The sequence below is a fragment of the Dasypus novemcinctus genome, chromosome 4 (genome assembly GCF_030445035.2).
Source record: "Dasypus novemcinctus isolate mDasNov1 chromosome 4, mDasNov1.1.hap2, whole genome shotgun sequence".
Classification (NCBI taxonomy): Eukaryota; Metazoa; Chordata; class Mammalia; order Cingulata; family Dasypodidae; genus Dasypus; species Dasypus novemcinctus.
Genome location: NC_080676.1, coordinates 60,122,063 through 60,147,704, shown reverse-complemented (window position 1 = coordinate 60,147,704; position 25,642 = coordinate 60,122,063). Strand labels below are relative to the sequence as shown.

Here is a 25,642-nt window from a genome sequence, read left to right as displayed (position 1 = left end):
TGTCTTAGCCTGAACTTTCAGATGGAAAGGGCTGTGCCTTATTTATTTTTAATATCACGCCTAGACCTAGCACATAGTAGGTGCTCACTTTATAAATGAACGAATGAAGTATTAGAAATCACAATCCTTAGGAAGGGCAGAAGATAAAAGGGCAAGATTGGTCATACAAAGTCAGGTTTCACTGTGTTGCTGTGCGATGCTTGCTCGATAGAACCACGCTGGTTTAGGTCAAAGTTATGATGGGCATGTTTTTTGTGTTCCCGGTGTGCATCATATCTCATAATTGTCCAGAAAAATCGTGGAGATGAAGACTGATGCGAACAGCTTGGCCAGGTTAATGAACCCAGAACTTGTCCTAAGAAGCCAGCCCCTCTTGGCTTAGGGCGTCGTACACCTCAGCTTGCCCACAGTTCCACCGGGTTTACCATTGTCCTTGATCACCTTGATAGGAGGAGGATGGGAGCACGATGGAAGCCAATGATGAGAAAGAGACCAAAAGCCCTTGCAGGCGGGGGCGAGGCCCGGGGAAAGACGAGCGCCGGGTCGGAACACCCGGCCGAGGGCCCGGGGGCGGCGGCCGCGGGGGCGGGCTCGCATTGGCCGGCGGGCGCCCCTCCCCGCGGGCGGCGGGGTGAGGCGGCCGCTGCGCGCCGCGGGACGCACAGGCGAGCTCGCGGCGCAGGAAGCATGGCCGAGTACGCGCGCCTGCCGAATTCCCTGGCGCTGATTCGCCTCCGAAACCCGCCGGTCAACGCGATCAGGTAACAGGCCGGGTCACCTCCAGCCCGGGGCCCGCTGGGAACGCACGCGTCTGCCTGCCCCGCGCCCCTGCTGGTTTAAACTGAGAAAGAAACTGAACGGGCCCGGCCCTCCACCTAGGTTAGGTTGATTAATCTTTGCAGAAATCTCTCATCTCCGTTCTACCACTAAGAAAACTGAGACCAAGAGACTGTGGCCGCTAGGTGGGAAAGCTGGGTTCGAACCTGATCTGTCGACGCCAAACTTCGTGCTGGACCTCTCTCCTTGCTTACAACTTTTACTTTTCCAGGCAAACAGGTTATTCAGACGTCTTGGATTTAGTACAATCCTGAACCTTGGTCGAGAGTTCTGTTCCCCAACCTCGGGTCCAGGCCTCCATTACAATATATAACCAAGGGTTTTAGCACTTGGATAATACAAACGGTTAACTTTTTATTTTTTAATGCCAATGCAATGAGTAGAGGAGACTTGTGCTCTAGCATAAAAATGCAATTATCTCTCCAGACGTGTTCTAAAATGCAGGGCCACTGGAAATCAGTGAAAGACCCATGTAAGAATAAGCCTATTAAAATAGCATATTCCGAAAAGCTACGGTGCAATTTATCTTCTTTTATGTCATCATGGGATAACATGCTTGTTAAACTCTCTAACCCAGATCTGTACAATATAGTTAGAGCATCACTTTTCAAAGTGACATTAATGCTGTCTTTTGAAAGTTCAAGCTGTTTCCATATCTCTGAAAAAAAGTATAGTGGTACATCAGCCTCAGGAAGTCAGCCACCCATGGCAGGGAGTAAGATTAGGGCAAATTATCATATACAAAGAGTAGTTTTGTACGAAGTGTAGAGAGACCTTTTGGTCAGAGTTTCTAATCGCTTGTCTGCTAGAGCAAAAAGAAACTGAATGAGGAGATCTGCTAATTAAAAAATTTGTTGGTATTTTTTTTCTGAAAACGTCTTTATTTTTCTTCATTTAAAAAAAATGAATAGACTATTTTTCGAGCACTTTTAAATTAACAAAACAATTGATTACAAAGTGCAGGGGTTCTCATTTGTTTCTTCCTTCTCCCCACAGTTTCCCCTATGTAAAAATGTTGCATTAGCACAGTGTAATTGTTGCAGTCGATGAATCAGTGTTAAAATCATGAACTAAAGTCCATAGTTTATGTAGGGTTTACTCTGTGTTGCACAATTCTCTGGGTTTTGACAAATATACATCATGTTGCACGATTCTCTGGGTTTTGACAAATATACATCATGTTGCACAATTCTCTGGGTTTTGACAAATATACATCATGTACTACCATTACAACATTATACAGAATACTTTCACTGCCCTAAGAATGCCCTGTGCTCACTTATTTACTCCTCTCCCCCTCCTCTTGAACCCCGGGCATGGCCTTCTGTGTGTGTGTGTATTTTTTATTTACCATGCCTAAATTTGTTTACTGGGCTGCGGTTTTTAAACTAAAAATGTCCTATTTTAAACTTTTTATTTTGAAATAAGTTCATACTTACAGGTTGCAAAAATAATGCAAAATCAATACAAAGAATTCTAATATACCCCCTACCCAGATACCCAGATTTACCAACTTTTAATATTTTGCCACATTTGCAATATCATTCTATCACTATTTCTCAATTGTGTAAATATTTGAGAGTAGATCGCATGTGTCATGTCTTTTAACACTTAATACTGCCATGTGTATTAACTAAGAAGGGTAGTCACGTAACACAGTTATCAAGTTCAAAAAATTTAGCATTGATAAAAAGTATACAATCTGTATTCCAATTTTTCCGGTTGTCTCAACAATGTCCTTTTGGGTATTTTCTCCTCCACTGTTAGATCCAGTTGAGGATTATGTATTGCATTTAATTGTGATTGTTTTTTTAGTCATTCTCTTTTGCAAATTGTGATAACAAATATAAAATCAAACAGAAACCCTGTACCCATTATTCATTAACTTCCCTTTCTACTTCACCCCTATTTTTGCTAACCTGTAATCTACTTTGTCTCTGAATTTGCGTATTCTAGTTGTTTCATAAATGGAATCATACAATATCTGTTCTTTTGTGTCTCGCTTATTTCGCTCATAATGATATCTTCGAGGTTCATCCATGTTGGAGCATACAACAGGATTTCATTACTTTTAATGGCTGAATAATATTCCAGTGTATATATATATACACCATATTTTATTTATCCGTTCATCTGTTGATTAACACTTCAATTACTTCAACCTTTTGACTATTGTGAATAATGCTGCTGTGAACTTTATTACACAGATATCTGTTCATGTTCCTCCTTTCAATTCTTTGGGTATAGACTTAGAAGTAGGGTTGCTGGGTCATATGGTAGTTCTGTTTAACTTTTTGAGAAACTGCCAAACAGTTTTCTACAGTGGCTGCACCATTTTACATTCCTACCAATGAGGTATGAGGTTTCCTATTTCTCCACATCTTTGCCAGCACTTGCAATTTTATGCTTTAAAAATAGTAGCCATGGGGGAAGCAGCTGTGACTCAATCGGTTGGGCTCCCATCTACCATATGGGAGGCCCTGGGTTCACATCCCTGGGTCTCCTTGTGGAGGCAGGCTTGCGCACATGCTGCAGAATGCCACCCTGCCTGCAAGCACTGTAGAGAGCCGACTCAGCAAGGTGACGCAACAAAAAAGGGAGAGAAGCCAAAACACAAGCGCACAGCTAATGGACACAGAGAGCAGACAGCAAGCAAGCAGCAAGGGGGGGTGTTAAAAAAAATAGTAGCCATGGGGAGCAGATGTAGCTCAAGCAGTAGGTTACCCACCTCCCACATGGGAGGTCCTGGGTTCAGTTTCCAGTGCTCCTAAAGTAGACTAGCAGACAGCGAGCTGAAGCAACAAGATGATGCAATGAAATGATGCAATGAGGAGACCCAACAAGGAGACATAATGAGGAGACTCAACGAGAAGAGAGAGGATGTGGCTCAAGTGCTTGGGTGCTTCCTCCCACATGGGAGGTCTTGAGTTCAGTTCCCATGCCTCCTAAAGAAGATGAGTAGACACAATGAGCAGACACAGCAAGCAGACAGAGAGTGCAAAGAACAAGCAGACAGATGAGGGAGCCATTGGTGGGGAGGGGGAAATTAGTTAATTAATCAAATGCCGTCCTAGTGGGTATGAGGTGGTATCTCATTGTTTTTTGTTTTTTAAATTTCTCTTCCCTTCCTTCCCACCCCCCTGTTGTCTGCTCTCTATGTCCATTCACTCTGTGTTCTTCTGTGACTGCTTCTATCCTTATCAGTGACACTGGGAATCTGTGTTTCTTTTTGTTGCGTCATCTTGTTGTGTCATCTCTCCGTGTGTGTGGCACCATTCTTGGGTAGGCTGCACTTTCTTTGGCGTTGGGCAGCTCTCCTTACAGGGCGCACTCCTTGCGTGTGGGGCTTCCCTACTTTGGGGACACCTCTGTGTGGCAGGGCACTCCTTGCGCGTATCAGCACTGATCATGGGCCAGCTCCACATGGGTCAAGGAGGCCCAGGGTTTGAACTGTGGACCTCCCATGTGGTATGCGGACACCCTATCCATTGGGCCAAGTCTGCTTCCCACATTGGTTTTTTTTTTTAAGATTTATTTATTTTTCTCCCCTTCCCCCCCGCTGTGTGTTCTTCTATGTCCACTTGTATTCTCAGCGGCTCTGGGAATCTGTGTCTCTTTTTGGTTGCATCTCTTGCTGCGTCAGCTCTCTGTGTGTGTGGTGCCACTCCTGGGCAGGCTGCGCTTCTCTTACGCTGGGCGACTCAATGGGGGGAGCACTCTTTGCACATGGGGCTCCCCTACACGAGGGACACCCCTGCATGGCTCAGCACTCCTTGAGCACGGCAGTGCCACACGTGGGCCAGCTCACCACACTGGCCAAGAGGCCCTGGGTTTGAACCCTGGACCTCCCATATGATAGGTGAACTCTCTATCAGTTGAGCCACGTCCGCTTCCCTCTCATAGTGGTTTTGATTTGCATTTCTCTGATGGCTAGTGATGTTGTGTATCTTTTCATGTATTTATTGGCCATTTATATATTTTCTTTGGAGAAATAATCTGTTCAGGTTGTTTGCCCAGTTTTTAATTGGGTTGTTTGTCTTTTTATTGAATTGTAGGAGTTCTTTATTTTGGATATTAAGTCCTTATCAGTATATAATGTGCAACTATTTTCTCCCATTCTGTAGGTTGTCTTTTCAGTTCTTGATATGTTCTTTGATGTACAAAGGTTTTAATTTTAATGAGGTCCAATTTATTTATTTTTCTTTTGTTCCTTGTGCTTTTGGGGTAAAGATTAAGAATCCATTGCCTAATACAAAGTCCTGAAGATATTTCCCTATGTTTTCTTCTTAGAGTTTTATAGTTTTCACTTTTGCATCTAGATCATTGATCCATTTTTTAGTTAATTTTTGTATATGGTATGAAGTAGGAGTCCCGTTTTCATTCTTTTGCATGTGGCTATACAGTTTTCTCAGCAGTATTTGTTGGAGAGACCATTCTTTCCCCGTTGAGTGGAGTTGTCACCATTGTAAAAATCAATTTGCCGTAGATGTGAGCTTTATTTCTGTGCTCTTGATTCTATTTGATTGGTTTATGTATCTGTCCTTGTGCTAGTACTCACTGTTTTGACTACTGTAGCTTTGTAGTAAGTTCTGAAATGGGGAAGGGTGTGTCCTACAACTTTGTTCTCTTTCAAGATATTGGCTATTCTGAGTCCCTTGCCCTTCCATCTGTATTTAATAATGTTTTATTTTCCAAAATGTGTATTTGTTTGCACCTGTTCACAAATCTTTACCAGCAGCTGAGACATCTCTACTTTTGGTGTTTCTAGTATAAATTACTTGAACTCTCTTTGAAACAAGCCTAATAAATCCTTCACTAAGCAACTCCTGAAGGGCTTCCCTGGCCAGGAAAACCATGTCTTCAGTCTCGGAGATGACAGCTGGAGTTAGAAGTTTGTAGTTGAGCACTTCCTTACAAACTTTGTCATGTGTCAAATAAGACAAGGTTATTGAGCATTTTTTAAACTTTGCTTTTGGACCACTTCTTCTTTTTGGTCTTGTCCCCAAATTTGTTCACTGGGTCTTTTTCTTTCCTCAACAACTTTCTGGCATGTTTCTTCTTTCATCCTTGGGTGGCATTTTGAAGCTTGGAGAGCAGATGCTACCACTGTAGCCTTGGTAAGATGTTGGGCAAAAAGGAAGTTCCATATGAAGTTTTTTTAAAAAGATTATTTATTAATTGTCCCCCCTTTCCCTCCTCCCACCCTGCTGTTTTTCTGCTGTGTGTGTTGTCTTCTCATTTTCTCTCCTCTAGGATTCACCAGGATTCAATCCTAGAGACCTCTGATGGGGAGAGTGGCTCCCTGTCACAGTTCCTGATCTCTGCTGCACTTCACCTTGACTCTTCCCTTGTCTCTTGATGCATAATCATCTTGCTACATGACTCACTTGTGCGGGGCTCTTGCTTGCCACGCAGGCATGCTTTCTCTTCTTTTACACCAGTGTTGGAGATTTGGACCTGAAGGGTATCGGGAATGAAAGAAAAGAAAAAGGGGGAGGAAACAAAGAGAAAGAACTAACGAGCTGTGATCAGGGGGACTGCGAGTAGAGACACCTCAGACAACTATTTTCTACATGTGGCATTATATATACTCAAACTACTGAGATAACAATGTAGTGTAACTACCATTAACAATACTCATAAATTAAAGAACTTATCTCATAGTACAAAGATTCAGTATTCCTTTCAAACTACAAAGTGTGTTGGCTTGTATTTCTCCCTGCCCTGGACAGCTCTGTCCTTTTGACTCAAAAGGCTTAATTGCTGCATTCCTATGTTAAAAGCATAGCCATGGAAACAGCACATCTCTCTTTGTGAGACCACTATGCCTCAGTTTCCAACACACCAGGAGGCCCCAGGGATTGAACCCAGGTCCTCCCATATGGTAGGCGGAAGTTCTGTCACTTGAGCCACATCTGCTTCCCCCATATGAATTTGATGATTAGCTTTTCCATTTATACAAGGATATCTGTTGGAATTTTAATTGAAATTGCATTGAATCTACAAATTGCTTTGGGTAGTATTGACATCTAACAATATTAAGTCTTTCAATCCATGTGCACTGGCTATCCATGTACTTATTTCTGTCTCCTTTCATTTCTTTCAGTAATTTGTAGTTTTTCACATACAAGTCCTTTACATCCTGGGTTAATTTTTTTCCTAGATAGCTGATTCTTTTAGTTGTTATTATAAGTGGAATTGTTTTCTTGATTTCTTCTTTTGACTGTTCTTTGCTAGTATATGGAAACACCAGTAAATTTTTTTAGGAGGTACTTGGGATTGAACCTGGGACCTCATAGATGGGAAGAAGGCACTTAAGCCACTGAGCTACACCCACTCCCCAACACCAGTAATTTTTGCTTGTCATTCTTATACCCTGTTACTTTGCTGAATTCACTTATTAACTCTAATAGTTTTCTTGTATATTCTTTGGGGAGTCTCTCTATATAGTATTGCATAAGGATATTTTTATTCCTTTTCAATTTGGATGCCTTTTATTTCTTTTTCTTGCCTAATTGCTCTGGATAGCAATTCTAGTACAATGTTCAATAGCAGTGGTGAAAGCAGGCATCCTTGTCATGTTCCTGATCTTAAGTGAAAGCTTTCTGTTTTTCACTAAGTATGATGTTAGCTGTAGAGATCTGCCAATTTAAATAGAATTTTATATATTACCATCATCAGATTTGATTTGATTACAATTCTTATTTTAATATGAATTGTTGTATTTAATAATACTAAAAATAGCAGATATAGAATCACAGATGAACAACATACCATTTATTTGCCATTCTCAAAAAGAACAGAACATTGGTTTTGATGAAGAAAAACATTATGATCATATGTCAGTTTTGGACTTATCTTTATTCTGATTAGAATTAGTAGATGTTAAGACTCTGGAGAAAGAAGTCTCACAGTCTAATACCCATAGCTAGGCATATTTTCTGATAACTTTTAAATGATTCTGGTGTTTTAACTCATTCCCTCTCCCCTGCAAGAGAAATATTTAGTACTTTTCTATTAGCCTTTGGTGTATTAAATATTACATGAAAGCAAATTTTATATTACTTTCTCTCTCCTCCCAGTTACTATAACTTCTTTTGTCTATTATTTCTAACCCTAAGTTTTTAAAAATTACTTTTTTGAGCCCCTTAATTACTAAAACTTGTCCTTAAGGACTGAAACTTGATACTGGATCCAGTAAAAGACTAAGTAGACATTATGCATCTATATATATTCCTTAAACCTGTGATTTTAAAAATAGCCCTGTTATTTATTCCAGTTCTATAACTCATTACTTCAATATTTATGTGAAATTTCCTACTTTAGGGATATATTAGTTAAGATGGGTTAGGTTATGCTGCAGCAACAAATCAGCCCCTAGATATCAGTCACTGTATAGACAAAGGTTTACTTTTTGGTCTTTTTTATTCTTGATGCCTCTTGGGATGACTCTCCTGGACAGGTGTCCCCTCTTCAGTGACTCAGAGATCTAAGCTACTTTAATCTTGGGATTCCACCATCCCAATATCTGACTTCCAGGACTTTTTGATAGGGGAAAAGAAAACACAGAAAACAGCATGTTAGCTCTGATATGTTTAAACTTGAAACAGTACCTGCTACTTCTACTTATAGTCCATTGGTCAGAACAGTCGTAATGCTTCATTGCTGTGAAATGTAGGGAGTACTTGGATATTTGGTGAGCAGTAAATACATTTGTCATAAGAGGTTTCTTTGTATATCTCTGGTCATCTTTCCCTAACTTTCATTTTCTCCCACATGTACATGTCTTTGTAGTGGGAAGAATTTCTTTCCTTGTTTCCTTAGGAAGGCATCCTCATGTTATGGTTCAGAGTTGTTTCAGTGGGATACTATTGGCATCTGGACAGAACAATTTGTCATTGAATTAAAGAATAATTAGTATCTCTTGTCCTGGGCATGATTGCAGTAACCAAAAATGCCCCTCCAGTTTCCAGCAGCCCTCTAGCAGGATGCTGAACCACTACGGTTTTAAAAAATATGTGGGGAGGAGGGCTGTGGGAGGATGATGATGGACTAATAGACAGAACTGAATGCTCTCACAAAAACAACAGAGAGAGGCCCAAAAGCTGTCTGAGGGACCTGCTTTGGGGGTCAGCAGACCATGACAGTGCTACACAACTCCCAGGAGGGTGAGGGACAGAGAGACAAGCCAAAATGACAAACATTGAGTTACCAAGCCAGCATGATGGCTGGGATTTTAAGCTGGGGTAAAAGCTCTGGCTCACTGCAGCCAACTGAGAGGGGAACAGACATCTTCCTCCCTGTCATCTGTTTCAAGGGAAAAGGGAGGGGAAGTCAGGGTGCTTTCCTTCAGTGAATTCAGACAGCAGAGCCTGCTTTTAATCTCCAATCTGGAGATTCAACATAGGAACACAGGAAAGCTGAGTTGGAACACGTCTGTGGAAAGGTGCACCACAGATAAACGCCATCTGCTAGCCCATCTGGAAATTGCAAAAACTGTTCTCTGTATCCAACCCCTGGAAGAAAATCTGCACCCCACTAGTGAGTCCCTAACCTGATTTTGAAAACTTAACTGGGCAATTTTAAAGACTTAAAATAAGTTGAACCAAATATGAAAGAAGAGCTATGGATAAAAAGCAACACAATAGGCAAGAGAGAGAAATTGGCCATCAGAGTAAATTCACCAACATATTCAGGTGCTAGACATCAGCAAAAAATTGCAAGCCATACTAGGAAACAGGAAGAGATGGCCCAGTCAAAAGAACAAAACAAATATCCTGAAGAGATATAGAATTAATACAATTAATCAGTGATAATCACACAACTCTCCTAAGTCAAATCAAAGAATTTAAAGGAAATATGACTAAAGAAATAAAGGATACTAAGATGACACTGGGAAAGTATAAAGAACGGTTTGAAAACCTGCAAAGAAAAGTAACAGACCTTATGGGAATGAAAGACACGATGGATGAGATTAAAAATACTTTAGAGGCGGCGGACTTGGCCCAGTGGTTAGGGCGTCCGTCTACCACATGGGAGGTCTGCGGTTCAAACCTCGGGCCTCCTTGACCTGTGTGGAGCTGGCCCATGCGCAGTGCTGATGTGCGCAGGGAGTGCCGTGCCACGCAGGGATGTCCCCCGCGTGGGGGAGCCCCATGCGCAAGGAGTGCACCCCTTAAGGAGAGCCGCCCAGCGCGAAAGAAAGAGCAGCCTGCCCAGGAATGGCGCCGCCCACACTTCCCCTGCCGCTGACAACAACAGAAGCGGACAAAGAAACAAGACGCAACAAATAGACACAGAGAACAGACAACGGGGGGAGGAGGGGGGGATTAAATAAATAAATAAATCTTTAAAAAAAAATACTTTAGAGGCACGTAAGAGGAGATTTGAATTATTTGAAGACAGAATTAATGATTTCGAAGATAGAACATCTGAACTGGAAAAGACAGAAGAACAGAAAGAGGAGAGAATGGAAAATATGGAACAGAGTTTCAGGGAATTGAATGACAATGTGAAACACACAAACATTCTTATTATTGGTGTCCCAGAAGGAGAAGAGAATAGAAAAGGGGCAGAAACAATGTTTGAGGAAATAATGACTGAAAACTTCCCAACCCTTATGGAGGACATACATATCAATATCCAAGAAGGACAATGCACCTCAAACAGGATAAATCTTAATAGACCTACCCAGAGATACTCACTATTCAGAATGACAAGTATCAGCAATAAGGAGAGGATTCTGAGAGGAGCAAGTGAAAAGCAAAGCATTGTATATATATATACAAGGTAAGCTCAGTAAGATTAGGTGCTGACCTCTCATAAGAAATCATGGAGGTGAGAAGAAAGTGGTATTATGTATTTAAGGTACTGAAAGAGAAACATTGCCTGCCAAGAATTTTGTATCTGGCAAAACTGTCCTTCAGAAATGTGGATGGGAAAGTGGATGTGGCTCAACCAGTTGGGTGCCCACCTACGATATGGGAGGTCCTGCATTTGGGTCCCAGTGCCTCCTAAAGAAGACAAGCAGACGCCGCACCCACCGCAACAAGCAGATGCCACAGCACGCAGGGAATGGATGTGGCTCAGGCTTTTGGGCACTCGCCTCCCAGGTGGAGGTCCTGGATTGGTTTCTAGTGCCTCCTGAAGAAGGCAAGCAGACAGTGAGCAGACATGAGAACCATCTGTTGGGGGGGGGGGAGGGGAGGGATAAATAAAAAATAATAAAGTAAATAACTAAATCTTTTAAAAAAATGTTTTTAAAATGAGGGTGAGTTCAAAGTCTTCACAGACAAACACAAAATAATAGAATATGTTACCAAAAGACCAGACTTATAAGAGATACTAAAGGGGATGCTGTAGCCTGAAAGGATAAAACAAGGGCAAGAGATTTGGAGAAGAGTTTAGAAATGAAGATTATTAGGAAGGGTAAACTAAAGAATAAGACAGACAATAGAATGATATGACAACAGAGAGCCAAAGGACAAAATGGATGGAATAAATAATACCTTTACAGTAATAACATTGAATGTTAATGGTTTGAACTCCCCAATCAAAAGACATAGACTGATGAACGGATGGGAAAAAAAATACGGGCCGTCTATATGTTGTCTACAAGGGACCCACCTCAGGCGTAAGCACACAACCAGGTTAAAAATGAAAGAGTGGAAAAAGGTATTCTAAGCAAATAGTAACGAATAAAGAGCTGGACTAGCCTTACTAATAATGGACAAAATGGATTTCAAATGCAAAACTGTTACAAGGGATGAAGAAGGTCATTATATATTAATAAAAGGAGCACTTCACCAAGAAGAAATCACTATACAAATATTTATCCACCCAACCTGAATGCCCCAAGATACATGAGGGGCAAAACTGAAGGGAGAAATAGATGTCTCTACAATAATAGTTGGAGACTTCAGTATACCACTCACAGTATTGGACAGAACATCTGGACAGAGGCTAAATAAAGAAACAGAGCTTGAATAATATGATAAATGAACTAGATTTAACAGACATCTTATAGAGCATTGCACCCCAAAACAGCAGTTTTGGGTGCATCAACTGATGGATGGACAAATTGTGGTGTATACACACAATGAAGTATTATGCAGCAGCAGAAGAAATGATGTCGTGAAACATTTGACCACATGGATGAACCTGGAGATATTATGTTAGTGAAACAAGCCAGACACAAAAGGACAAATACTGTATGATTGAGCTATTATGAACTAAATATACTGTGTAAACTCATGAAGTTAATAATTAGAATATAGGTCAGCAGAAAATAAAAGGAGGGTAGAGAATGGAAAGCTGGTTGCACAGTTGGTAAAAAGGTTGTTTGTAAATCTTTGGAAATGAATAGAGCATATCATGGTGTTTGTAACTATAATAGCCGTGCTGTATTGTTTGGGTAGGACAGTGGTTAGAAAAGGAAAGTCTAAGGGCATGTGTATTACTATAAGGAAAGCTAAAAACTGTAACATGGAAATGTGTAAGATAGTAAAACCTCATGTAAAACATAAATATGGGTGATATTGCATATATAAGACTATTTTTACAAAATATAAATAACAAATACACTAGAAAAAAGGAAGAAGAATAAGAGCCACGTATGCCAGGCAAGGCATAGAGAGATTGAGAGTGATAAGTTTTGTTTGTTTTTTATTATTATTGTTAGAATAATGAAAGTGCTCTGGGAGTGATGGGGGTGGTGAATGCACAAATATGATTATACCAAATACTGATAATTGTACACTTTGGATGGATTTATGCTTTATTAATATGTATCAATAAAATAGAAAAAAATGCTTAAGAAAAGAAAAATATGAGTATACAAAATAAACTAGAGAGATAAATAGCTATGTTTTGCAGGGGAAGCTTAGATTGAGAGGTGACTATTAAGGGGTACAGTTATTTGCTTCTTTGTTTTGTTTATTATTACTATTAATATTGGAATAATGAAAATGCTCTGATGGTGATTGAATTGATGATGAATGCACAACTCTATGATTATACCGAATACCATTGATTGTACACATTGGATAGATTGTATGCTTTCTTAATATATATAAATAAAACTGATTAAAATTTAAAATGTATGTGCGGAGCATTGAATCAGGATTTTATCCTTTCGGGGCAGTTCATATAGCTATAAAACACGAGTGTTAGATTGATCTCTAAGTATCTGGGATAAATACGAGTCACTGGGCTGGCTAGACGTAGTAACTAGTTGAAAAGCCTTTCTAAATGAAGCTTGATGCTTAGTGTATCAATATCCACTTGAAGAGAAAAAAGATTTTAGTGATGAGGTTCTGTCATTAAGCCCTTTCAGCCACTGTTTTTTATCAGCACCTCTGTCTGCTTATTGAAATTATGGATGAACAGGAGCTGGAAGAATCAGGATGAAAAAAGCACAGAGAGGCAGGTAGCAAGTGGAGTACACTGAGAAGAATATGGGCTTCTCAGTCTCTAAATCTCTACATTGCCATTTACTACTTAAAACTAGGTGACTCCAGGTAAGTGAACTTTTTATTTTTACTCAGCTTCCTTATCTGTAAAATGGGAATGATACCACCAACCTCACAGGGTTATTGTGAGAGTAAAATGAAATAACTAAAACTTCCAGTATACACACTTACATGCAGTAAGTGAACAACAAATGGCAGTTAGGTTATAATAATGATAATGATGATTTAAATTTAATTACTGACTAAAGTCCCCCAAACTGGTGGCGTGTAGCTGATGGTGGATGCAAGAGACCAATGTTTAGAGCTGGTGATCTCCTTAGTGCACTGGTTCTCCAAGTGTAGCCTGTAGAACTCATGCCTCAGAATCATAAAGGGTGTGGTGCAGAAACTACGGATGGGGCCTGGGAATTTGCTTGTGTAATAAGTACCCTCTGTAACGCTTGTGCATACTCCATTTTGAGAATCACCGCTCCACTGCAACCCATGGCCTAGAAAGCAGTTATCGCATTTCAGAAAGTCTGCTTGAATAATCATGTCTACATGAGAACCTCGACTGCATTTTCCAAAGCCCAGTTCAAATGTCCTCTCCTCCGTGAAGCCTTCCTGTACCTAACTTTTGAGCTCCCACAGCACTTTGTTCATTCCTTTGTTCTAGGACCTTATTCTGGTTAGATCTGCATGTATCTGTTTCTTTTTTTTTTTTTTTTAAAGATTTATTTTTTTAATTTATTTAATTCCCCTCCCCTCCCCCGGTTGTCTGTTTTCTGTGTCTTTTTGCTGCGTCTTGTTTCTTTGTCCGCTTCTGTTGTCGTCAGCGGCACGGGAAGTGTGGGCGGCGCCATTCCTCGGCAGGCTGCTCCCTCCTTCGCGCTGGGCGGCTCTCCTTACGGATGCACTCCTTGCGCGTGGGGGTCCCCTACGCGGGGGACACCTCTGTGTGGCAGGGCACTCCTTGCGCGCATCAGCACTGCGCATGGGCCAGCTCCACACGGGTCAAGGAGGCCCGGGGCTTGAACCGCGGACCTCCCATGTGGTAGACGGATGCCCTAACCACTGGGCCAAAGTCCGTTTCCCTGTATCTGTTTCTTGTACTGAATTATGACTGCCTTAGGGTCAGTGTTTTTTTTTTTTTATTAATTAGAGAAGTTTGGGTTTACAGAGCAATCATTCGTAAAACACAGGATTCTATCTTATTCAGCACTCTATTCCTAGTACCCAATATACTTATATTATAGATAGCGAGTATCTTGGTTTGCTAGTGCAATATACCAGAATTGGGTTGGCTTTGTTTTTTAAAGATTAATTTATTTATACCACCCCCCATTCATTGTTTTCCACTTGCTCTCTGCTGTCACTCTGTGTCTATTCATTGTGTGCCTCTTTTTAGGAAGCACCAGGAACCGAACCTGGAACCTCCCATGTGGGAGGGAGGCACCCAATGACTTGAGTCACCTCTTCTCCCGGGTTGGCTTTTATAATGCGAATTTATAAGTTTAAAAGCTTACAGTTCTAAGGCTGTGGAAATGTCCAAATCAAGACATTATCAGAGATGCTGTCTTTATACTAAAGGTCAGTTGCTGGTGATCCTGAAGTCCTGCCATGTGCAGGCAAAATGGTGATTGTCTCTGCTTTCTGCTCCAGGCTCACTTTCTCTCCAGGCTCACCTGTGGGTAATCAGGCACATGGCTCGCCTCTCCCTTCTCTTCCACACCTGGTCTCTTCCAGCTTCAGGCTAAAATGTGTTCTATTGATTCCAGCTTCTGGGTTCTCTGTCTCTGCTGCTTCTCTCTGTGTGTCTCTGCTGTTAATCTTCTGTTTATGAAAGACTCCAGTAAGAGGATTAGGACCCACTTGGGTCCCACAATCTAATCAAAGACCCTTAATTGAAGTGATCTAATCAAAGGTCCCTTAACCGAATATAACATAACAATAGATTTACACGCACAGGAATGGGTTAGCTTAAGAACATAATTTTCTGAGGCCCACAAAAGACTCATACCAGCACAGTGAACGATTGTTTACTGAATAAATGAGTAAATGAAGGAGTGGGTCGTCACATCTGGAGTCCTCTCTTTTAGTTCAGAGCACACAATTCATGGAGAGAAGAGGCAAACTGGTATCCTGTAAGAGTGGAGAGGCCAGAGGTAAGGCCAGGGGTTGTAAGGGGACTTAGAGCCTCATCCTCAGGAGGGGTTGGAGAGTTAGGAATGTTTCCCTGAAAAAGAGGGGAAAAGTGGAAGTACAGGTTAAATATCTTCAAATACTAGAAGAGCTGCTTGTACATGAAGGATTTGATTTCCTCTGTCAGACCCAAAGGAGTCCAGGGAAACAGGCTTCAGCCTGGCACCTGGTACACGTTCACTGAACATTACTGAATGGATGCATGTGTGAATATAAAGAGCTGTTCAGAGGTGAGCTAGGCTGCCTTCAGAGATCCCTGCCACTTGGGTCCTCCATGGGAAGCCTGGGCAAGTGGAGGAAGTGGCATGCATCAGGAATGTGGGAGGAAAAAGAGACTTTTTATGTTTCCGTCCAAGTCTGCCATTCTATTTCTTTCCTGCCCAAACCTCCCATAGTTCTAGTTACAGTCCTGTTTCAACTCTAGTCATGTGATTAGCTTCTCCAAGAAGACCCTGCACTTACCTTCTGTGTCATCACAAGTGATTTAACTTCTTTTAGCCTCAGTTTCCACAACAATAAAATAGGCATACCAATATCTACCTCATAAAACTCTTGTGAGGTAACAATCAGATGATATTATTTTATCTGTAGCAAATGACACACCACATCGTGATGTGTTGATGGAGGGGTGTTGTTTGGGAATTCTGCACATATGCATGATTGTTTTATAAGTTTACAACTTCTGTCATAAAAAAATATATTTAAAAAATAATAGGGTGGGTTGGGGGTAGAACACACCAAATGTAAGATAAGGACCATGATTAGTAGTAAGATTTTGACAATATTCTTTCATAATTTTTTTTTTTTAAAGATTTATTTATTTAATTTCCCTCCCTCCCCTGGTTGTCTGTTCTCTGTGTCTATTTGCTGCGTCTTGTTTCTTTGTCCGCTTCTGTTGTCGTCAGCTGCACGGGAAGTGTGGGCGGCGCCATTCCTGGGCAGGCTGCACTTTCTTTTGCGCTGGGTGGCTCTCCTTACGGGGCGCACTCCTTGCACGTGGGGCTTCCCTACGCAGGGACACCCCTGCGTGGTGGGGCACTCCTTGCTCACATCAGCGCTGCGCACAGGCCAGCTCCACACGGGTCAAGGAGGCCCGGGGTTTGAACCGCGGACCTCCCATGTGGTAGACGGAAGCCCTAACCACTGGGCCAAGTCCGTTTCCCATTCTTTCATAATTTGTAACAAACATCTCATGACAGTGCAGGTGTTGGTGGAGGGTTGATGTATGGGACCCCTGTATGATGTTATGCATGTTTGCTTTGTAAGTTCACAACTTTTACTGTACACTTAATTGTTTATGTATGTTCGTATATAAATGATATAGATAATAATCGGATTAGTTAGGGAAAAATACTTTTAGTAGTAATATTTTGACAATGCTCTTTAATTATTAGTTAAAAAGGTTTAAAAATGCAAGTTTTGGTGGTAGGGTGGATGTTATATATGTTTGTTTTGTAAGTTCACAACTATTATACACTTATTGTTTATGTATGAGTGATATAGTTCAAGAAATTAAAAAAAAAACAACTCTTGTAAGGTTTAAATGCATTGGGGATTATAAACTGGCAATTAACAGATATTAGGTATTATTCTCCCTATTAGTCAGAAGGCCTTTTTCATGCCCCTACCAACAGATGCTGTTGCTTAGGGTCCATTTCAGCTTCAACAAGAACAACTATTGTCCTGCCCCTTTCCCATCTCTCCTCTTCTGGATCTATAATTTTAGATAGGAGTGTACATCCCAGCACATTCACCAAGTTTAACAGGTTCCTGCCTATATATATATACACACACACACACACACATATATATATATATTGCCTTGTACTTTTCTTTTTGTCCTTCTTTCCTTTTTCCTTCCTTTTCACCTTCCTATTTCTGATTTGATGTGGGAAAATATCACTTCCTAATTCACCAAGAGATTTTTATTTGAATAATTTTTTCAAACCTTCTTTGGTAGTTCAGCTAGCCATGTTTCATTCCTTTCTGATGAACACAAACCCTATTTACTAATGATAGATGGGCCTGATTACCAGGCCTGTTTCCCAGAACAATGGCTTTCACACTTTTTTAAAATCATAATTCAGACAGTACGAAGCCCATGTTCTACATAGCCACCTAGGACACATATAATGCAAATACATAACTGAAACCAAAGTTTTGGGAAGGAAAACTTGTCCTTACATGTTATATAGTTTAATATATTCTTTGTTATTTTCTCCTCTTGTATTTCTGAAAAAAAAAAAAAAAAAGCTGGTCTTTAGCCATAGCCATAAATTTGATTTGATGATCTTTGGTTAAAAACAACAACAACAACTGTTTAAAAAGATCTCCTATAGTCAAAGAAGCTAAAGAGTGTTGGTCATCGGCATGTAAATAATCTTTATTCCAGACTCCATTTCTCCGTACTTGACAGTATGGAGGGAAGAAATCATTTAATCCCTGTGTCTTTCACATTGCTAGAAGGCAGTGGTTCCTTTTAGTAGGCTGGAAGCTAGTAAAGCTGTATCTGTTACAGGCATTTTCATTTTTCTTGTTTTTGGTATTTGCAAACATTATAAGAAAATAAAGAGTAGGGTAGGGATAGGGTAAAATGGGAAAACTGAGCTTCACCTCAGTGGCACTCTTTGAAATAATTTTAGCTAATTTTGCTGCCATTATTTACCCAGAAGGAAAAGTATGTCCTTTGAACTTCTCAGTATTATTTAATGGTTCAGAATCTGTTTTTCATTAGCTGAGTCAATTTCTCATTAACTAGTCAAGGCAAGGTGAAAGAGAATTAGGCAAAAAGGAATTACATGCCTCTGAGGTATTGCAGGGTTGGTTCCAAACCACCACAATAAAGTAAATACCACTATAAAGCGAGCCACACAAAGTTTTTGGTTTCCCATTGCATATAAAAGTTATGCTTATTCTATGCTATAGTCTATTAGTGTGCAATAGCATTATGATAGGAAAACAATATATATAGCTTCATTAAAAATACTTGGTTGCTGAAAAATTCTAACCATCATCTGAGCCTTCACAAGTTGTAATCTTTTTGCTGATGAATGGTCTTGCCTCAGTATTGACTGCTGACTAATTAGGGTGGTGATTGCTGAAGGCTGGGGTGGCTGTGGCAATTTCTTAAAATGAGGCAACAATAAAGTTTGCCCCATCAGTTAACTCTTCCTTTAACAAAAAATTTCTCTGTAGCATGTGATGCTGTTTGACAGCATTTTACCCACAGTGGACTTCTTTAAAAATTGGAAATTCAGTCCTCTCAAACCCTGATACTGCTTTATCAGCTAAATTTACTTAATACTATAAATCCTTTCTTGTCATTTCAACAGTGTTCACAGAATCTTTGCCAGGAGTAGATTCCATCTCATGAAACCATTTTCTCTTCTCATCTATAAGAAGCAACTGCTCATCCTTTAAAGTTTTATCATGAGATTGCAGCAATTCATTCACATCCTCAGGCTCCATTTCTAATTCCAGTTCTCTTGCTATTTCTGCCACACCTGCAATTACTTCCTCCACTGAAGTCTTAACACCTCAAAGTCAACCATGAAGGTTGAAATCATCTCATTCCAAAGTCCTGTTAATGTTGATATTTGATCTCCTCTCAACTAGAATGTGAGGGGCGAAATGGGGTCCCTGTTATGGGAAGAGCGAGGTCCCTGTTGTGGGACGAGTGGGGTCCCGTTGTGGGACGAGCGGGGTCCCTGTTAAGGGACGAGTGGGGTCCCGTTGTGGGACGAGAGGGGTCCCTGGCGTGGGGAAGAAAGCCTCGTACGGCCGCTGAGGCTTCCCTCGGGGGCTCCGAAGGCATGGAGGGCGCACGACCCAGGAAGGAGTTGCGGAGACAGGCTGATGGCACAAGTCTGGTTTATTGCGGAAGGGGATACAGCTTTATAGGGTTAGGGACTGCGTGACTCCTTTCAAGAAGGTTTTCAGTTTACTTTGCTGGGATCCATCAGAGGGATCACTGTCTATGGCAGCTATAGACTTTCAAAATGTATTTCTTAAATAATAAGACTTGAAAGTCAAAATGACCCCCTGATCTGTGGATTGCAGTTGGATGTTGTGTTAGCAGGCGTGAAAACAACATTAACCTTGTATACCTCCATCAGAGCTCTTGGGTGATCAGGTGCATTGTCAATGAACAGTAATATTTTGAAAGGAATATTTTTTCTGAGTAGTAGGTCTCAACAGTGGGCTTAAAATATTCAGTAAACCATGTTGTAAACAGATGTTTTGTTATACAGGGTTTGTTGATCCATTTATGGAACATAGACAGAGTAGATTTAGCATAATTCTTAAAGATCCTAGGGTTTTTCGGAATGGTAATTGAGCATTGACTTTGACTTAAAGTTACCAGCTGCAATAGCCACTAATAAGGGAGTCAGCCTTCCCTTTGAAGCTCTGAAGCCAGACACTGACTTCTCCTCTCTAGCTATGAAACTCCTAGATGGCATTTTCTTCCACCTGAAGGCTGTGCCATCTACACTGAAAATCTGTTGCTCAGTGTAGCTAACTTCATCAATTGTCTTAGATAGATCATCTGCATAACTTGCTACAGCTTCTACATCAGTACTGCTGCTTCACCTTTTATTATTACTTTTATGTTATAGAGATGGCTTCTGTCTTTAAACCTCATGAACCACCCTCTGCTACCTTCACACTTTTCTTCTGCAGTTTCCTCACCTCTCTCAGCCTTCATAGAACTGAAGAGGATTAGGACCTTTTCTGGAGTGGCCTTTGACTTAAGGGAATACTGTGGCTGGTTTGATCTATCCAGACCACTGAAACTTTCTCCATATCAGCTTTCACTTTCTTATCATTCATGTGTTCACTGGAGTAGCATTTTTAATTTCCTTCAAGAACATTTATTTTGTATTCACAACTTGGTTAACTGTTTGACATGGGGCATAGATTTCAGCCTGACTTGGTTTTCAAAATGTCTTCCACATTAAGCGTAAATGATTTTCCACATTAAGCTTTTGATTTCATGTGAGAGATGTACAACTCTTCCTTTCACTTGAACACTTTAGAGACCATTGTAGGGTTATTAATTGGCCTAATTTCAATTTTGTTGTGTCTCAAGGAATAGAAAAGTCTACGGAGAGGGAGAGAAACAGGGTAGAGGAGTCAGAATAAAACATATGTATTAAGTTTGCTATCTTATATGGACATGTTCCATGGCACCTCAAAACAATTACAATAGTCACATCAAAGAGCACTGATCACAGATCACCATAACAGATATAATAATAATAATGAAAAAGTTTTAAATATTGCACTAATTACTAAAATATGACACAGAGACATGAAGTGAGCTCATGCTATTGGAAAAATGGCACCGATAGACTTGCTTGATTCAGAGTTGCCACAAACCTTCAATTTGTTAAAAAAAAAAATGTAATATTTGCAAAGCATAATAAAGCAGAATGCATTGAAATGAGGTATGACTCTATCTCCTTTATTACCTAAGGCTTTAACTCATAGTTGTGGGTCTAAACAACTTGCTTTTTATAAAAGTTCACTGTTGTTTTTTGTTGTGTTTCTTTTAAGATCTACTCCACTCTTATACGCTAACAACAGGGATTTTACCCAGAATATTCAGAAATTTCAAACTAATTGGAAACTGATTCTTTCATTTTTCTTTTAAGTCAGTTCTTAGCTTAAACCTAGGTTCTCATTTTTTTTTTTTAAGATTTATTTTATTTAGTTCTCTCCCTTTCCCCCCTGTTGTCTGCTCTCTGTGTCTGTTTGCTGTGTGTTTTTCTGCATCCGCCTGTATTATCAGGTGGCACTGAGAAACTGCATCTCTTTTTTGTTGCGTCATCTTGCTGTGTCAGCTCTCCATGTGTACACTGCTGCCCCTGGGCGGGCTGTGCTTTTTTCAAGTGGGGCGGCTCTTCTTGTGCATGGGGCTCCCCTACGCAGGGGTGCCCCTGAGTGGCACGGCACTCCTTGTGCATGGCAGCACTGCATGTGGGCCAGCTCACCACATGGGCCAGGAGGCCCTGGGTATAGAACCCTGGACCATCCATATGGTAGGTGGATGCTCTATGAGTTGAGCCACGTCTGCTTCCCCGGTTGTCATTTTCACCATTCCTTCACACTGATTAACTTCCTGCTTCTTGGTAAATTCTCTTCCCTTGGTCCTTGTGACTTTGGGTTCACCTAGTGCTGAATTCCTCTACTGAATCACTCACTTCTGACATGAGAGCATATCTAGAGCTCTGCCTTCAGGTCTCCTTTTTTTTTCCTTTGGCAAACTCATCATTCTTAGCTTTACTTGGCTCTTTTGTGGATGACTTTCTCAATGATAACTTGGTTAAACCTACTACATGCCCCATTTTTTGCAGACCTTTACTCCTAAATTAATTGGAATTAGGGTTAGCTATCAGTGACAGATGATTCAAAATATAGCTAATTAAACAAGAAAAAAATTATTTCTCTCACAGTAGTGTCCTGGAATAGTATAACTGCTCCACAATCAACGCGGGCACCAATTCCATCTATCTTTTGCTCTGCCATCCGCAATGCATGGTTTCAATCTCTGACTGCAGGATGGCTCATCCCAATCTAGCCATAATGTCCTGCATTCCTGCTAAGAGTAGGGTGGAAAGGAAAAGAGAAAAGTATATTCAACCCTTGAAGGATTCACTCTTTCCAAAAGTTGCATATACCAAGCTTGCTGACATCCTGTTGGCCAGAACATAATGCCTTCGGCAGACCTTACTGCAAAGCAGACTTGGAAATGTGGTCTTTATTTTGGGGAGCCATGTATCCAAATGAAAATCAGGGTTCTTACTACTTTTAAAAGGGAGTATGCATATTTGGGATAACTAGCAGTTCCTGCCACATCTCCTGGACTGTTTCTTCTTCAGTTTTCTTATACTTTGCCATTATGACAAATTGAAAGTAATTTCTAACCCTCTGAACGTCCACACCATTCTCTATCTTTATGACAGCACTCATCTTACTATGCCTTACCTGATGAATTGTGTGCATTTTTCTCTCCTTAAGATGTTGTAAGCTCTTTGCATTGTATATAGTAAGTATGTAATAATATTTTAAAATAGATTAGTACTGATTCTAAGTGGGCAAAGTTAAAGCAGAGTTTAGGAAAATAAGATTTTTAAAAGTTGATTCATTGAATCAGCTCAAGGCTTAATTTATAGTAGGTGTATATTATTTGTCAAAAAAAATTAGTGAAAGCTTTAAAGGTAAGTAGGCTTTTAATTCATTGTGTGTGTGTGCACACGAGTGTGCATTTAATTTTCATTGTTAGGAAAGGGAAAACCTCTAAAATGGTAGAAGTTTAATTTTGACTAATTTGCTTCATGTTATTTTTTTGTTTCCTTTTAGTCGGACTGTACTCTATGGACTAAAAGAGGGACTGCAGAAAGCTGTAAGAGACAGTACGGTAAAAGCTATTGTTATTTGTGGAGCAGATGGCAGATTCTCTGCAGGTAACCAGTGTCTCACTCTATCCCATTATCTCTGGAATGCAGCCACAGACCAAAATTGATTCTGCATTAGCTTTTTCTCTACAGTAATGGATATAGCTGACTTAAGTGGGGGTGAAAAACATTGTGGAGAAAAAGATGGGAGTCATAGGAGAGACCCAGTGGAGACTTTGCCCTTAGTCTCTTTAATAACAAGTTGGGCCTTTGGAGGACATTTAGTCCCAGGCCTGACGGCTATTATACCTGCTGTTGTACTGTATATACAGGCTATATATACCTGCTCTGTATATGTCTCCACCCCATGGGAGCTTGAGCAATACCCTTTAATCTCTTGAACCTCAATTTCTCTCTCTATAAAGTAGGAATAATAATATATATTGTTTTGTGAGATTAAATGAGATAACACATCTGAAAACCATTACTGCAGTACTCATAGATAGAAGATGTTCAAGAAATGCTATTTTTTAATTCACACAGAATCTTGAAATGGGGTTCATTTTTCTTCTGCTATTCACCCACCTCAGTGACTGTGGTTCTTTTTATTGGGTTACTGTGTAAAGATGCAAAAGTATTGACAAATACGGCAGAAATGTCTGAAATGGTGATTTATCCAGTGGTGTTTGTCGCACCTTTTCCTCACTTCAAGGATAACTATATTATACGCTTGACAAAAGTCACATGGATATGAGGGCCTATTCAATCTTACTATAGTCAGAGGAGTTTAGTGCATGTTAATGGTAGTCTGAGAACAAAGAGGTATTGAAATTATGATGTTAAATAACATAAACATGTTAATCATTATGATCACCATTAATTCTGCCTTTTATGTACGATTACTGAGTAGATTATTTATTAATGATAATGTAAATAGTATTTTTCCACATTATATATTCATCCTCAGTAAATCCTACAAGACTATTCCTATTTTACAGATAAGAAAGCTTAGCCTAAAAAAGATTAAAATAATGTGCCCAAAAAAGCAAGTGTAATATGGGGGCATTTTCAGGACTTGGGAATTGTCCTGAATGACATTGCAACAACAGTTACAGGCCATAATCTACAAAATTGTGCAGGAGAGGATGTAAACTATAGTCCATTCTAGTGGCAATGCTCTAAAATGTGTTCATCAATTGTAACAAATGTACAACAGTAATGAAGAATGTTGTTAATGCGGAAAAATGTGGGAGGTGTAGGGAGCAGTGTATATGGGAATCCCCTTTAATTTTTATGTAACATTTATGTAATCTAAATATCTTTAAAAATATTAATAATAATGTGCCCAACATTAACCAGCTAGTAAATGGCTTACTCACTGGAAATTTAAGGTTGGGAGCACAATATGGACAATATGGTGACTTTGACATATGAGGAGAGGGATTAGGATTATAGAGAATTTGACATCTCATTGTAAGAAAGGAGATGGAAGAGAAAATGTTATTAGGGCTCAGGGGCTTTCAGAAAAGTGTTAGGGATTATCAGATTTACCCTAACCCACTTATAAAAAAGTTACGTTATAAAACGACAGTGCACCCAACAATTGGAAAATATTCTTTGCAAATTCATCTGAAACATTTATAAAAATTGACCAGATACTGAAACATAAGACCAAATCTCAATAAATTTCACTTAGAGTATATTCTCAGGAAAGTGGTTGTGGCTCAACTGATAGAGTATCCACCTACCATATGGAGGGTCCAGGGTTCAATACCCAGGACCTCCTGACCCATGTGATGAGCTGGCCCATGCACAGTGCTGCCATGTGCAACAAGTGCCGTTCCATGCAAGAGTGTCTCCCATGTAGGGGTGACCCATGTGCAAGGAGTACACCCCGCAAGGAGAGCTGCCCCGCACAAAAAAAATGCAGCTCCACCCAGGAGTGGCACCGCACACTCGGAGAGCTGACGCAGCAAGATGACGCAGCAAAAAAAGCTATGCAGTTTTTCGGTGCCGCATGACAAGAATGCAAGCGGACACAGGAGAACATACAGCAAATGGACACAGAGAACTGACAATGGGGGGTAGGAGAGAGAACTAAATAAAATAAATCTTAAAAAAAAAAAGTTCTCAGACACCACTGCAATTAAGCTAGAAATCAGTAACAAAAAACATAACTAGAAATTCACATGTATTTGGAAATTACTCCTCCACATGGGAGGTCCGTGGTTCAAATCCCGGGCCTCCTTGACTCATGTGGAGCTGACCCATGCGCAGTGCTGATGTGTACAAGGAGTGCCCTACCACCCAGGGGTATCCCTTGCGTAGGGGAGCCCCACACACAAGGAGTACGCCCCATAAAGAGAGCCGCCCAGCGTGAAAGAAAGTGCAACCTGCCCAGGAATGGCGCCACACACACGGAGAGCTGACACAGCAAGATGACGCAACAAAAAGAATTAACACAGATTCCCTGTGCCACTGATAAGGATAGAAGTGGTCACAGAAGAACACACAGTGACTGGACACAGAGAGCAGACAACTGGCAGAGGGGGGGCGGGAGAGGGGGAAGGGGAGATAAATAAGTAAAATAATAATAATAATGAATCTTTTAAAAAAAGTTCTTTGAAAAGACAAAAACTTGACAAACTTCTGGGAAGAGTGATCAAGATAAAAAGAGAAGGCACAACTAACACACTTGCGGAATGAAAAAGGGACATTTCTCCAGATATTATAGCTATTAAAAAAGATAATACAGAT

General features: G+C 40.4%; 1 protein-coding gene across 1 annotated transcript in view; it reads left to right on the top strand.

Moving 5' to 3' along the window:
* Positions 1-599: 599 nt before the first annotated feature.
* EHHADH (enoyl-CoA hydratase and 3-hydroxyacyl CoA dehydrogenase) overlaps positions 600-25,642 on the top strand; it is a 64,342-nt gene continuing 39,299 nt past the window's right edge. The window contains exons 1-2 of the mRNA XM_004473734.5: positions 600-761; positions 22,851-22,954. Of these exons, the coding sequence (XP_004473791.2) occupies positions 688-761; positions 22,851-22,954 (178 nt within the window). The 5' untranslated portion in view covers positions 600-687. The remainder of the gene's footprint in view (positions 762-22,850; positions 22,955-25,642) is intronic.